The sequence below is a fragment of the Myxocyprinus asiaticus genome, chromosome 23 (assembly GCF_019703515.2).
Source record: "Myxocyprinus asiaticus isolate MX2 ecotype Aquarium Trade chromosome 23, UBuf_Myxa_2, whole genome shotgun sequence".
NCBI classification, from domain to species: Eukaryota; Metazoa; Chordata; class Actinopteri; order Cypriniformes; family Catostomidae; genus Myxocyprinus; species Myxocyprinus asiaticus.
Window position 1 is genome coordinate 10,233,207 of NC_059366.1, and position 16,398 is coordinate 10,249,604.

The following is a 16,398-nucleotide window of genomic DNA, read 5'->3' on the forward strand; positions in this document are numbered from 1 at the left end:
TAAAATGACAGATGTGCTTAAGTATCATTTATTCACATTTACAATTACCAAATATATATACATCGATCAGCCACAACATAAAACCACCTGCCTAATATTGTGTAGGTACCCCTCGTGCTGTCAAAACAGCACCAACCCGCATCTCAGAATAGCATTCTGATATTATATTCTTCTCGCCACAATTGTACAGAGCAGTTATCTGAGTTACCGTAGACTTTGTCAGCTCAAACCAGTCTGACCATCCTCTGTTGACCTCTCTCATCAACAAGGCATTTCTGTCCACAGAACTGCCCCTCACTGGATATTTTTTGTTTTTGGCACCATTCAGAGTAAATTCTAGAGACTGTTGTGTGTGAAAATCCCAGATCATCAGCAGTTACAGAAATACTCAAACTAGCCCATCTGGCACCAACCATCCATGTGATAATCTAATCAGCCAGTCGTGTGCCAGCAATGCAGTGCATAAAATCATGCAGATGCGGGTCAGGAGTTTCAGTTAATTTTCACATCAACCATCAGAATGGGGCAAAAAAGTGATCTCAGTGATTTGCAGCGTGGCATGATTGTTGGTGCCAGATGGGCTAGTTTGAGTATATCTGTAACTGCTGATCTCCTGGGATTTTCCACACACAACAGTCTCTAGAATTTAATCTGAATGATGCCAAAAACTAAAAATATCTAGTGAGGGGCAGTTCTGCAGACAGAAATGCCTTGCTGATGAGAGAGGTCAACAGAGGATGGCCAGATTGGTTTGAACTGACAAAGTCTATGGTAACTCAGATAACCGCTCTGTATAATCGTGGTGAGAATAATATCATCTCAGAATGCTATTCTGAGATGCAGGTTGGCACTGTTTTGGTGGCACGAGGTGGACCTACACAAAATTAGGCAGGTGGTTTTAATGTTGTGGCTGATCTGTGTGTAAATATATATATATATATATATATATATTCTCATTTTCGCCCACTGTCATTGAGTGACGTCCCGATAACCATTACCCTGAAAAGAAAAGACACAAAGCTTGTGCCCAAAGAAAATTTTAAAATGAAAACGGATGCAAACTAGTTCTATACAAGGAGCATTTATTGATTTATTTAGTAATTTAATTAGATTTTTTTTTCACTATATATTAAATGATGTATTTTTTTTTAATGATTCAATTTCTAGTAATTTGGCCCTATATACAATGTTTAATTTTGCTCTTGACAACATTTACTTGTTATTTTAAAACAAAGTTTAAAAAAAAAATTAAAAAAAATATACAAACACAAATGAAAAATAAAAAGATATTAAAATGTTAGAAAATAAGTTATGACTGCAAAATGCACTGCAGAATTTATGCATTAAAGAAATGTTTTATACAAATCATTTGGGGAGAAGCGTAATTGCACTTGACCAAAGCTCATGAAATAGTCTACACTGATGGAGAACAGCAAGTGAAATATAGAACCAAATGTGTTAAATCAAAATTACTTGTTTATACTTCCTTGAAAAGTGAAGTCTATAGTAAAGAGACTCAATGTAAAAAAAAAAAAAAATTAAAACGGTGTAATTCATAAGCAAGATATATCTTGCTGTACAATGTGATATTTGGGTCATTGACAGGTTTCATACTGCAGTTTTTGTTCAATACTACATTTTGTTGGTCATTAGCTCAATAAAATATTGCACAGCATGGTGAGATTAAACAGTGTTAAATCATTTTAGACAATTCAATTTAGCATGCTTCTTCAAATATAAAGGGAATTTGAGCTTGAACTGCAGTTCCTTCTACTTTACAGACAAGACCTAAAGCTCAAAGACATTGTACCATTTAAATGTCCATACATTTCTTACGTTAACTATGATTTGTTCAGGATCTTAGCAGTTACCTCAGTAGCCCTTCAGATGGTCCCAGTTATTGTACAGGGCATAGAGTCCAGAAAAGGTCAGCCCAACCAACCCACCCCGGGCTGCCCCACGCAAACCTCCTGCAACAAAACACAGTACATGTGCAATCTCAGGAAATTACAAAAACAACAGGATTAGCAATTTCCCCAGATTTGATCTATGAATACATCTCAATGAACTTCACTCCTCCACGGCAGGTTTAGAGAATTGTGACGGCTTTAATTTATTAAATAATTATATTTATTTAATGATAATGATTCTCTCTCTTTGAAAAGGATTTCTATCCTATTAGGTACTTTCTCCACGCAGCTCTCTATGCTATACAGTGTATTCATAATCCTTCATTTTTCACATTTTGTTATGTTGCAGCCTTATGCTAAAATGCTTTATATTATCATTTTTTTTTACATCAATCTACACGCCATACTCCATAATGATAACTTTGCAAATTTATTAAAAAAGAAAAAACTGAAATATCACACTGACATAAGTATTCAGATCCTTTGCAATGACACTTGAAATTTAGCTCAGGTGCATCCCATTTCTCTGAATCATCTTTGAGATGTATCTACACTTTGACTGGAGTCCACCTGTAGCAAATTCAATTGATTGGACATGATTTGGAAAGGCACACACCTGTTCATATAAGATCTCACAGCTGAAAATGCATATTTGAGCAAAAACCAAGCCATGAGGTCAAAGAAACTGCCTGCAGAGCTCAGAGATAGGATTGTTTTGAGGCACAGATCGGGGGAAGGCTACAAAAAAAAAAAATAAAATAAATAAATAATAATAAAACAATCTGCTGCATTGAAGGTTCCCAAGAGCACAGTGGCCTCCATAATTCTTAAATGGAAGAAGTTTGGAACAACTAGGACTCTTCCTAGAGCTGGCCACCTGACCAAACTGAGCAATCGGGTGAGAAGGGCCTTAGTAAGAGAGGTGACCAAGAACCCGATGGTCACTCTGGTTGAGCTACAGAGATCATGTGGATATGTGAGAAACTTACCGAAGGACAACCATCACTGCAACACTCCACCGATCTAGGCTTTATGGCAGAGTGGCCAGATGGAAGCCTCTCCACAGTGCAAGACACATGAAATCCCGCTTGGGATTTGCAAAAAAGCACCTTAAGGACTCTCAGACTGTGAGAAACAAGATTCTCTGGTCTGATGAAATGAAGATAGAACTGTTTGGCCTCAATTCCAAGCATCATGTCTGGAGGAAACCAGGCACCGCTCATCACCAGCGCAATACCATCCCAGCAGTGAAGCATGGTGGTGGTAGCATCATGCTGTGGGGGTGTTTTTCAGCAGCAGGGACCGAGGAACTAGTCAAGGATGAAGGAAAGCTGAACGCAGCACAATACAGAGATATCCTTAATGAAAACCTGGTCCAGAGTGCTCAGGACCTCAGACTGGCCCAAAGGTTCACCTTCCAACAGGACAATGACCCTAAGCACACAGCCGAGACAACGCAAGAGTGGTTTAGGGACAACTCTGTGAATGTCCTTGAGTGGTCCAGCCAGAGTCCGGACTTGAACCCAGATCGAACATCTCTGGAGAGACCTGAAAATGGCTGTCTACCGGCAGTCCCCATCCAACCTGACAGAGCTTGAGAGGATCTGCATAGAAGAATGGCAGAAAATCCCCAAATCCAGGTGTGCAAAGCTTGTCGCATCATACCCAAAAAGACTTGAGGCTGTAATCCCTGCCAAAGGTGCTTCAACAAAGTACTGAGTTAAGGGTCTGAATACTTTTTTATACATTTGCTTTTTGTGGTCATTATGGGGTATGGAGTGCAGATTGATGTAAAAAAATAATAATAATTTAAAGCATTTTAGCATAAGGCTGCAACAATGTGAAAAAAAAAGGGTTCTGAATACTTTATGAATGCACTGTACTTACTGGTCACCCTATTCCACTTCTCATGTTCTCTGTAAAATCACAAAATAAATGCAATCAAATGCACCCTGACATCTAGTAAAAATATATATATATATATATATATATATATATATATATATATATATATATATATATATATATATATATATTGCATGTTAAATTATGGAGAACTTGAACATGAGTTTCTATGATGGTACTGCATTAACAAACAAAACATTTAGCAATCATAGAGATTTATTGTTTATTGTGCAGCCCGTAGAGTGTAAAACAAAGAACACAATACAGACTAAATCTTGTTAAATTTTAAAAAACTTAAAAATTCTCAAGTGATAGTCTCACAGATGTCAGTGCCGTCAGACTGATGAAACAGAATTTAACTTCCTCACCCTGATGGAGAAGAGCGATAGAGCTTTGACAACTGTGAAGACTCCACACCCACCATAAGTGGAGGCTTGATAAGTGCAGAATGAACTCATGAGTGGAAATGAGACTCCCCTTGGGCACTTGAGTCACACTTACTAAATGTCTGAATTTCAATGCATTTGAATAAGATAATAAAATATCAGTGGCATCTGCAGACATATGATGTCTCAGAACTAACTTTTTCTTAGTCATTTTCACTTTTAACCAACTGGTCCCAATGTGATTTTAATGGATGTATGAAGTCAGTTTCCCTCAAGTTCACACAGGTGTCCTATAAGAGTAACCACAGGTGAATTTCATCACATTAAAGTAATAGTTCACCCAAAAATGAAAATTCTCTCATCATTTACTCACCCATGCCATCCCAGATGTGTATGACTTTCTTTCTTCTGCAGAACACAAATGAAGATTTTTAGAAGAATATATCACCTCTGTAGGTCCATTCAATGCAAGTGAATGGTGACCAACATTTCAAAGCTCCAAAAGCACATAAAGGCATCATAAAAGTTACCCATAATGGCCAATAGACTCCAGTGGTTAAATCTAAATCTTCAGAAGCGATATAATAAGGGTGGATGAGAAATGGATCAATATTTAAGTCCTTTTTTACTACAAATTCTCCTCCCTGCAAAGTAGATGGCATACATTTACATAAAGAATGTGAATCACCAAAAGCAAAAGAAGAATGTGAACGTGAAAATGGAGATTGATAGTAAAAAAGGACTTAAATATTGATCCATTTCTCATCCACCCTTATTATATCACTTCTGAAGATTTAGATTTAACCACTGGAGTCTATTGGCCATTATGGATAACTTTTATGATGCCTTTATGTGCTTTTGGAGCTTTGAAATGTTGGTCACCATTCACTTGCATTGAATGGACCTACAGAGCTTAAATATTCTTCTAAAAATCTTCATTTGTGTTCTGCAGAAGAAAGAAAGTCACACACATTTGGGGTGGCATAAGGGTGAGTAAATGATGAGAGAAGTTTAATTTTTTGGGTGAACTTTCCCTTTAACTGAGGACATGTTCCACTAACTTCTGACAACCAGAGATTGTCCAAATATGCCTTGTCTACATTTTAAACAGTAATTTTACATCATTTAAAACAAAAACTTATTTTTTGCAAATTATTTTGCTCGTGCTATCTTTCTTTAAAATAAAATCCATTTGGTTTAATATCTATTGCAATAACATCATACATTTTTAAGTGTGTCTTAAATACTATTTAGGCAAATTGTCATTGGACACTTCATCTGTGCTTGTAAATATGTTTAGATATTGTCTGTGTGGAACATGACTTTGAAACATGAGATAAAGAAAGTTATGAGTGATCTTGTGATTTGGGGATTCTGAATGGCTTTGGAAGACACAGAAGACAAACTGCTCATATCTTGTTCTGATCTCTTCAGGAACGTCCCTACAAAGAACTCTGCAGCAAATCAGGATGGGAAAATATGTTCTAGCACAGGAGTTCATCCTATTTTCTTCATAACAAAAATAAGAAAGCAACCAAACTTTAGAAAAGCCCAGCAATCCTTGTTTGGCATATGAAAGAGGTTTTTCAGGACTATAGAAAAACAGCTAAAAACACCTGCAGGTGAATTCTACCCTGGTTTTCCTTATAAGAACTGTTAAAAGTTTGTGTTATTACCAGAGAATGGCATTAACTGATCTATATTGTTTTTTTGTTTGTTTTGTTTTTGCACAATAGTCATAACAATTGTTTTTAACATGGAACTACAGTGTAATTCAAAAATAAAATACATTTTAATGAATAGGGTCTACAACATCCATGGTAACGCTTCATTATCAAGTCATTATATAATGCTTACCAGATCGGCATTTATATACTTTCCGATATGAAAATACAGTGGGGGAAAAAGGTATTTGGACACATAAAAAACACTTTTTTAAAACACAAAATGTATGTATTTCATTGCATTAGATAACAAAATATCAAATCAAGTGGCATCTCCAAAAAATTACACTTTCTTCAGAATTAACTTCGGTTTTCTTAGTATTCACAGGTGAATATAAACGTTCCACTACTGTTTCATAACCAGAAAGTGAACAAATATTTTGTCTTAATTTTTATCAGTACATATATTGGTATATGATTAAAAACCTAACAAACCTTTACTTGAAAAGTGAGCTTGAACTATCTTTCCTTGAAATAAGTGCCACATAGTCTTTTGTTATCTAATGCAATGGCATTCATATGTGGCTTAAGTGTCCAAATACATTTTGGGGCCATTTATATGAACATATATTAATCAAAGTTTCAATTGAAACTATTTAGCACTTCCACCTGGAGATTTGTAGAGCACACCAGTCATTGTCCCCGCAACAATCGTGTTGATGTCATCCTCTGCCCCTCTGGCCTTCTCTATGACCACACCAAATACACTGTAGAGCAGAGCTAAACACATAATACACTCAATTCAGCACAGGGATTGGTTGTATGCATTAAATATATGAAAACAATTGTAAGTGAACACTAGTAAATTAAAACACATTGGTAGCACTTTATAACAAGGCTCCATTTGTTAACATTAGCATTTACACAATGCTCTTGTATACTCGATTCTGATTGGTAAATGGCACCATCTAGTGGTCTGATATCTCTGAGTAACAACCGCACATCCAGGGATAAAGACGTATCAGAATGGTCATCCAGATATTGCGAGCTCCTGCTTCTCGGATCACTTTGAGATCTCTTCAAGTATGTTAATAAAATAAACTCAAATCAATGTTTCATGTGCATTTATTTAATAATTTACTAAATAAACACCAACAGATCTCAGACGCAAACTGGAGGTGGATTTCAGAAGTTCTCACATAATTACATAATTTCAATGCATATCTATGTTTCATAGCCATGTAATAAGTGGGATAATGTACAGTCAGCTGGTTGTTATCACAAAATAAACCCCTTCAGGCTGACACAAGACCTGTCTGGGTTTATTTTGTGATAACAACCAGCTGACTGTACATTTTCCCTTAGTTAATGCATTAGGTATCATGAACTAACAATAGACAATAACTTGTTTACAGCATTAATTCATCTTTGTTAATGTTAGTTTATAGAAATACAAATGTTCATTGTTAGTTCATAATGCGTTAAGTAATGTTAACAAATCCATTTAAAAATGTATATGTTAAAAATAACCAGGATTAATAAAAAGCCATAAAAGTATTGTTCATTGTTAGTTCATGTTAACTAATGTAGTTAACTAATGATAACCAATGGAACCTTATTGTAAAGTGTTGTATTCGTAAGCTCAGAAAACAAGCATGATCTGCTCTCATTTCAAATGAGTGAGAGCATTGAGCTGACTAGAAATCAATGAGATATGATGGGGAAGGAGACTGAAATTGGGCCACTTACCTATTGAGCCCAGAGTATTTGCCCATGTGGCACCTTGGCGGGTCACCATATTCAGGATTCTGAATTGGAAAGGATCCAGATTTAAAGATGAAAATAAAGTCACAATTGACGTAAATAACAAAGAATGACACAACTACAAAAGGTCTCGACATTTACAGAAATGAAAAAATGTTGTATGCCTAAAATGTACATTGCCATGCTCTATCAGATGAGCTACAGGAACAATATAGTGTCAAATGCAATTAAAACAGACAAGCAGGCATTGAAAAACAAGGGTGCATGGTTTCCTCAACATCATATTACACTTTTAACAAACAGGCTGTTTATACAGCTTTTCCCTGAATAATAATAATAAAAGTCATCAAAAAATGATACAGCAAAAATGGAAGTATAAGAAATATGTACTGACCAAAAAAAAAAAAAAAAAAAAGTTAAACAAATCAAAAGTATTTTTATAACACATGGATGATCACCTGTTCTTTCAAGGTTGGATAGTTTATGAACAATTTCCTTGACCTCTCACTGAATAAAACAGACATGCCACTATCTTTAAGAGAGTACATTATTACAGCAGGATCATAACAATCTTTCACCCAAATATCCTATAAATGTGCTGAGATCTGAAGTAGACCTGCACGTAAGACAGCAGTAGAGTGGCAGACTTTGGCCCACACTACACATGCAACAAGCTACAAACTTCACGTGAACACCCTCAACGCAGCCTTGACAACATCATGCTGTGGGTCACACAGGTGTGTACACAAAGATTTATTTGAGAGCAAGCCATCACACCAAATCTTTATTGACAGCCTAAAATATCTGCAAATTATATACATAACATAAGTAAAACAATATGTACAAAATAACAGAAAATGTCAATGTCTAGTCGTGCATCACTGCAAGCTTGAATTCAGTAATAAGAAAACAACATATTAATATATAGTCAATTTGAATCAATGCTGAAATTTGTTGTTCAAAGTATTATCCAGCCCTGATAACAGCTGCAAAAACACAAACATTGACAGAAGTGGAACATGCAGAGTGTTGTAAGATCAGGATCAAATTTGTGTCTCAATCTATAGTCTTGAAATCAGCTTACTGAATCAGTTTTTACTGTGCGATTTGCTTTTTAAAGCCACATGTCACATTTCAGAAGAGCTGTTTTCACAAATCAGAATTATAGAAATTTCTATAGTGAAAAATCAATTATTTTCTAGTTTTGCTGTGCTCTCAAACATTTGACTTCTGCTTTGTGAATCAATTGTTCTCTTTTGTGAGCGAGTCGGTTCTTTTCAAGGAATTGGTCAAACCGATTCACAAATCAGCCTGGAAGATTCATTAGCGATTCGGACTGAATCAAAATTAATTTAAGAAATCCTTATCCAGTAATAACCAATGACTGCAAAGGTCATAGAAAAGTCATGGAAATTCATTGGTCAAAAAGCCCACTGCAGCCTCAGTTTTCTGTTCTTGGCTAAAAGAAGTGGAAAACGACGTAGTGTTCTACTGTTGTAGCCCATTCGCCTCAAGTTCCTGACCGTATCTGCATGATTTCATGCACTGCACTGCTTCCACACGATTGACTGATCAGATAATCGCATGAATAAGTGTAGAGGTGTACCTAATAAAGTGGTCACTGAGTGTATAAAGTTTTAGTAAATAATTTCTTAATTTATATTTCCTTGTTTCTAACAGTTTCTAAATAACTAATTTACCTAAAGTGATCTTACAACAGTTTTAGGATTTATATTTTTCCACACTTATGATCAAAGATTTAATAAAAAAAAAAATGTTTTGGGGGGGGTGGGGAGGGTTTCCCCTTTTTCTTCCAATTTGGAATGCCCAATTCCCAATGTGCTTTTAAGTCCTCATGGTGGCGTAGTGATTTGCCTCAGTCTGGGTGGCGAAGGACGAATCCCAGTTGCCTCCGCATCTGAGATCGTCAACCCGTGCATCTTATCACGTGGCTTGTTGAGCGCATTTCCACGGAGACATAGCACGTGTGGAGGCTTCACGCCATCCACTGTGGTGCATGGTGAGTTGAGCATCAACCACGCACAACTCACCACGCGTCCCTCTGAGAACGAACCACATTACAGCGACCACAAAGAGGTTACCCCGGGCCAATTTGGTTGCTTAGGAGATCTGGCTGGAGTCACTCAGCACACCCTGGGATTCGAACTAGCGAACTCCAGGGGTGGTAACCAGCGTATTTTACCACTGAGCTACCCAGGCCCCAGATTGAATAATTTTTTAAGTATTTGCTATATTATACAGTTGTCCCTCATTCTATTTTTAAAGAACTTGAATTCAAAAGAAAAGTGAAAGTCACAATTGTCTGCTCAAAAATTGTCTGGTTACACTGGAAAGTGGTCTATCACCACAAATCAAAGGAAACAAGGCTCAGTATGGTTTTTCAGCGTATTCACAACAATGTGCTGTCTCTGACATCATGGAATACCTCTACTTTGAGTGACCTGACCTCATCTTTCCTAGGAAACCTACTTCTGCTGTTAAACACTATGGTGGACACTGCCCTCTGCTGGTTGATTATTTACGAAACTAGGAACTGTGATAATAGATACAAATAAAACAACAGTTAAAGTTGTGGATAACCTGTTTATCCTGTCCAGGTACATTTAATTAAAAAGATGGAACTGTTATACTGTATATTTTAAGTATATTTTTTGCCTATCTGCAAAGTCACAGTTTTGTACTTTGACAGTTTGTGATCAGAAAAGAATGCTGTTGCAGTACTCACTGTACGTTGCGAGGTTTGGACAAAGCCATGTTTCTGGTTTCAGACAAACCCATTCTAAGTCCATTCATCGCTCCAAACAGAGCACCTGTATGCCAAAATATGGATATACGTATGTATATATAAAACACAGTAAGCAATTCAGCCTACCTGTATTTACAGTGGGACCACATTGAAAATCTGGGATTTGTTTCATTTCAGGATTTCGAAAAATGTAAAACAAAGACACATTTCATATATGTAACACTGACCATGTTAACTAGACCTCCTTTTTTCCATTGAAACACAAGATACTCTCTGGAACATTCTCAAATCATGTTGGATAACATGATCATCAGGTTTTATACAAACTTGTGAAGTTCATGCCAGCTTGAGTGCATGCTCACATTAAAGCAAAAGGGGGGCATACCAATGCTAAGAAATTCTATAATTCATGTAAATCTTTCCATTACACTTTGTATAAACTGTGTATATGCCATATATATTTATATATGGAGGGGGAATTTGAAGTATAATTGATGTGATTCAGGGAAACACTTTTGTGAGGAAGAACAGGTAAGATACCTGTGATACAGCAACCACCAATAGTAAAGAAAGCCAGCTCAAAGCGTCCTCTCGTCTTATTTGCTCCAGTGGGCAAAATGAATTCATCTGTATCCTGCAAGCACATTGATAATGACAGAGAGATGAGTTCTAGTAAGGGACACTTTACAAATCTCAAATGTGAAGAATGAACAGGGGTGTAAAGTAATTGAGTACAAATACTAAAGTGTTATACTTTACTCAAGTGCAGCTTAAACTGAATATTTGTACTTTTACTTAATTACATTTCCAAAGAAAAAAAATAGTACTTTTTACTTCTTACAATTTAATTTAAAAAGTACTCACTACATTTTTGCAGATAATTTTCTTTTGTCTTACTGGACTGATGCCACCTTTATACTGCATCCGACAAACGACAGATGACAGACCAGAGGTCAGTCATTTCAAATGGAGTATCGCACGGCAGCTGTGTGGAGTTCTGACCATCTGCGGAGGTGGAATTTCGGATCTGATTAGCGCTTCGGATCCGTTGAAATATCTGCGTGACTAGACTGTATGTGACCGCCCAACTGAATGTGGTGTATTCATTCAAAACTATGAGCACAAAGTGAGAAACACTGACAGTTTTTGTCCTAAACTTTATCCTAAACGCCTCCTACTTCTACAGATTAGACAGTTATGAAGTCAAAAATGACCATTCACATTGCAAATATATATATATAGTACTGTGCAAAAGTCTTTGGCACATAAGATGTTTCACAAAAGCATTTGTCTTAAGATGGATATTTATATTTTCAGATTTAGTGTTTCAAAAGGAAATATAAATGTTAGACTCCCGAACATTAATTTTGCAAATAGAAAAGATCAGAATAGAAGAACAGGGAGCCCTGCAACAGATGTCATGGCCCCCACAAAGCCCCCCACTGAATATTGAGTCAGTCTGGGATTACAAAAAGAGACAGAAGCAATTGAGACAGCCTAAATAGATAGAAGAACTGTGGCAAATTCTCCAAGAAGCTTGAAACATCCTATCTGCCAACAACCAGGTGTACCTAGAAGAACTGGGGCTGTTTTAAAGGCAAAGGTGGTCACAGCGAATATTGATTTAGCTTTTTTTATGTTTTCTGGACTTTGTATTACATTAAGTGATAAATTACATCTTCACTATGCAACATTTTTCACAAGTGCCTAAAACTTTTGCACAGTACTGTACTAATATTATATATATATATATATATATATATATATATATATATATATATATATATACAGGTGCATCTCAATAAATTAGAATGTCGTGGAAAAGTTCATTTATTTCAGTAATTCAACTCAAATTGTGAAACTCGTGTATTAAATAAATTCAATGTACACAGACTGAAGTAGTTTAAGTCTTTGGTTCTTTTAATTGTGATGATTTTCGCTCACATTTAACAAAAACCCACCAATTCACTATCTCAAAAAATTAGAATACATCATAAGACCAATAAAAAAAACATTTTTAGTGAATTGTTGACCTTCTGGAAAGTATGTTCATTTACTGTATATGTACTCAATACTTGGTAGGGGCTCCTTTTGCTTTAATTACTGCCTCAATTCGGCGTGGCATGGAGGTGATCAGTTTGTGGCACTGCTGAGGTGGTATGGAAGCCCAGGTTTCTTTGACAGTGGCCTTCAGCTCATCTGCATTTTTTGGTCTCTTGTTTCTCATTTTCCTCTTGACAATACCCCATAGATTCTCTATGGGGTTCAGGTCTGGTGAGTTTGCTGGCCAGTCAAGCACACCAACACCATGGTCATTTAACCAACTTTTGGTGCTTTTGGCAGTGTGGGCAGGTGCCAAATCCTGCTGGAAAATGAAATCAGCATCTTTAAAAAGCTGGTCAGCAGAAGGAAGCCTGAAGTGCTCCAAAATTTCTTGGTAAACGGGTGCAGTGACTTTGGTTTTCAAAAAACACAATGGACCAACACCAGCAGATGACATTGCACCCCAAATCATCACAGACTGTGGAAACTTAACACTGGACTTCAAGCAACTTGGGCTATGAGCTTCTCCACCCTTCCTCCAGACTCTAGGACCTTGGTTTCCAAATGAAATACAAAACTTGCTCTCATCTGAAAAGAGGACTTTGGAACACTGGGCAACAGTCCAGTTCTTCTTCTCCTTAGCCCAGGTAAGATGCCTCTGACGTTGTCTGTGGTTCAGGAGTGGCTTAACAAGAGGAATACGACAACTGTAGCCAAATTTCTTGACACGTCTGTGTGTGGTGGCTCTTGATGCCTTGACCCCAGCCTCAGTCCATTCCTTGTGAAGTTCACCCAAATTCTTGAATCGATTTTGCTTGACAATCCTCATAAGGCTGCGGTTCTCTCGGTTGGTTGTGCATCTTTTTCTTCACACTTTTTCCTTCCACTCAACTTTCTGTTAACATGCTTGGATACAGCACTCTGTGAACAGCCAGCTTCTTTGGCAATGAATGTTTGTGGCTTACCCTCCTTGTGAAGGGTGTCAATGATTGTCTTCTGGACAACTGTCAGATCAGCAGTCTTCCCCATGATTGTGTAGCCTAGTGAACCAAACTGAGAGACCATTTTGAAGGCTCAGGAAACCTTTGCAGGTGTTTTGAGTTGATTAGCTGATTGGCATGTCACCATATTCTAATTTTTTGAGATAGTGAATTGGTGGGTTTTTGTTAAATGTGAGCCAAAATCATCACAATTAAAAGAACCAAAGACTTAAACTACTTCAGTCTGTGTGCATTGAATTTATTTAATACACGAGTTTCACAATTTGAGTTGAATTACTGAAATAAATGAACTTTTTCATGACATTCTAATTTATTGAGATGCACCTGTATATATATGTATATACACACTACCGGTCAAATGTTTTGAAACACTTGACTGAAATGTTTCTCATGATCTTAAAAATCTTTTGATCTGAAGGCGCATGCTTAAATGTTTGAAATTAACAATATAATTGTGCCACCATTAATTTAAAAAAAGTTTTTGAAATTGATGACTTGGACCAAATAATAAAGAAAAGCAGCCAATAAGTGCCCAACATAGATGGGAACTCCTTCAATACTGTTTAAAAAGCATCCCAGGGTGATACCTCAAGAAGTTAGTTGAGAAAATGTCAAGAGTACATTTCTGCAAATTCTAGGCAAAGGGTGACTACTTTGAAGATGCTAAAATATAACACAGTTTTGATTTATTTTGGATTTTGTTTAGTCACAACATAATTCCCATAGTTCCATTTATGTTATTCCATAGTTTTGATGACTTTACTATTATTCTAAAATATGAAAAAAATTTTTTTTATAAAGAATGAGTAAGTGTTTCAAAACTTTTGACCGGTAGTGTAGTGTATGTATATATGTATATATATATATATATATATATATATATATATATATATATATATATATATATATATACACACACACAGTATATACATGTTTTACAATATTGCCTTAGTCTTTTACTGTTACCAGATGGCCCAGACACAGAGACTAGAAGAGTGCAAATTGAATGAAATCCCTGATGCAGTTTATTGTGCTGCTCCGATCCCAATCAATAATTACCAGGAGAAAAAAAAAAAGTTGTACACAATACTGGACTTTTAATTGTAAAGAAGCCCGAAATACGCATGGGACTCTTATTTTGAAATGTCTGCACTCCCAGCTGTGAGTTCACTTACGACTGATTCGCTGAGAAAGGGAATCTGATTCAAATTGCTAACCTGAGCTCCTGAGTTCAAACCCTCACTTTTCGGATGATTCATAAAAAAAGATCCAATTCAAAAGAGTCGTTTGTTCACGACTCTCTCACGCTGGGTTTGTTGTCGCGTGCAGCGAGCTCATCAGAAACAGAACGGGTGAAAAGCGGCGCGAGACACACTGTTGCTCTATAGATGTATTCAATAACTCACAAGATGATACCACATATGAACGCACACAACCCGACTGTCGACTAGATTTTAAATTATAATCGCAATAAATTAGTCCTGATCTATGAATTTCTATTCCCTATTTGCTGAATTATTATTGTTTTTGTCGTTGCTGGGCAACTATTAATTATAATAACCATAAAACCAGCATGATAATGATGAAAATAATAATGAGAATAGAAATAATGGAATATGAGCAAATATTAATTATGAATTGTATTGAATTCATCCATCTGCTCAACAGCAAGGTTTGGCAGCAAACCTCAGAAAACAATTCACAAAACCAACAACATTACTAACTTTCTTTAAAGCTTATTTTAATTTTTTATCTTTCTCTATGTTTCAAGCAGCTGGGTGCTCTGACATCACAATTCGTGAGTGCCTTCTCCCATGCAAGGAACACTGCGTGACTGTGGGAACGTTGTAGCAAAATACAATTTTGTGGTTCATTACACATCTCCGAAGTGAAATGTCCACTGTGTGGCGCTAAAAGTGAGTGAAGTGTTTTCCCAAACAGATGAAGTTTTAAAGGTTAGTGTTCTATTGAGATTTAAATCAACAAAACTGATCTCCCTTCCCTAAACCTTAAAACAAAACCTAACTGGTAGTGTCATAAAAAGCAAATGTGACATGAAAAACACAATTTCTTAAGCAACCACGTCATTTTGTGGTGCTTCTATGACACTTTCAGCTCACGTGTCGTCTCGCGTGCTCTTCAGGACTCTTACCCCGATCCTTTGTATTGCATATGCAACACTCTATCGATTGAGCTTCCGTGCAATTTGATCACACTTAAACAAGCTTGTAAATGTAGTTGGTTATGTAAACGTTAAAATTAGTCATCCGCTACAGTAAAAGTGTTTATATGTAATAAGATAGCATTGTGTGAGTAACAGGGTAAAAAGTAAGTGTTTATGAACTGATAATCTGCAGTTTTACTCGTGATTTGAGTGAAAGGGGACAAAAGTTGTTGTTTTAGCGCCTCTAGTGTTCATTTCACCAAGAAATTATCGTGTTACGTACAACAGGCCACATAAAAATAATTTTGCAAAAACTTAGTTATTGTAACATGATTCTATGACCAGGTTGTGAATGCCACTGGGGGAGAAATACGACAGTCGACGGAGACAGTAAAAAGGTGATGTAAACCAATCGAATTTAACATCTCCTACCTTGATTTCATTCTAGCTAGGAAAAAAAGTTACTTTTTACTTTTTTAATACTCAAGTACAATTTAATGTGAATAATTTTTTTAACTTTCACTCAGTATCCATACTTTCACTTAAGTATAATTTCTGAGTACTTTTAATACTCCTGAGAATGAATAAAGACAGGAGGTACAGTTGAAGACAGAAGTTTACATACACTTAAGTTGAAGTCATTAAAACTCATTTTTTAACCACTCCACAGATTTAATACTAGCAAACTATAGATTTAGCAAGTTGTTTAGGACATCTACTTTGTGCATGACACAAGTAATTTTCCCAACAATTGTTTACACACAGATTGTTTCACTTTTAATTGAATATATCAC

The 16,398-nt window shown here is 36.3% G+C and overlaps 1 protein-coding gene across 3 annotated transcripts in view; it reads right to left on the reverse strand.

Annotated features, from left to right (window-relative positions):
* LOC127413713 (mitochondrial import inner membrane translocase subunit Tim23-like) overlaps positions 1-16,398 on the reverse strand; it is a 37,025-nt gene that overhangs the window by 18,334 nt on the left and 2,293 nt on the right. For 2 of the 3 annotated variants that reach the window (XR_007892682.1, XM_051651075.1), the window contains exons 4-8: positions 10,937-11,030; positions 10,376-10,460; positions 7,615-7,673; positions 6,535-6,645; positions 1,872-1,970 (exon numbers count right to left, since the gene is read on the reverse strand). Coding sequence is in view for 2 of the 3 variants with exons in the window: in XM_051651075.1 (XP_051507035.1) it covers positions 1,873-1,970; positions 6,535-6,645; positions 7,615-7,673; positions 10,376-10,460; positions 10,937-11,030 (447 nt within the window). In the remaining variant the exon portion in view is untranslated. Of the gene's footprint in view, positions 1-1,871; positions 1,971-3,965; positions 4,492-6,534; positions 6,646-7,614; positions 7,674-10,375; positions 10,461-10,936; positions 11,031-16,398 lie in introns of those variants that run through there. The other variant, XM_051651076.1, reaches the window with a different exon arrangement.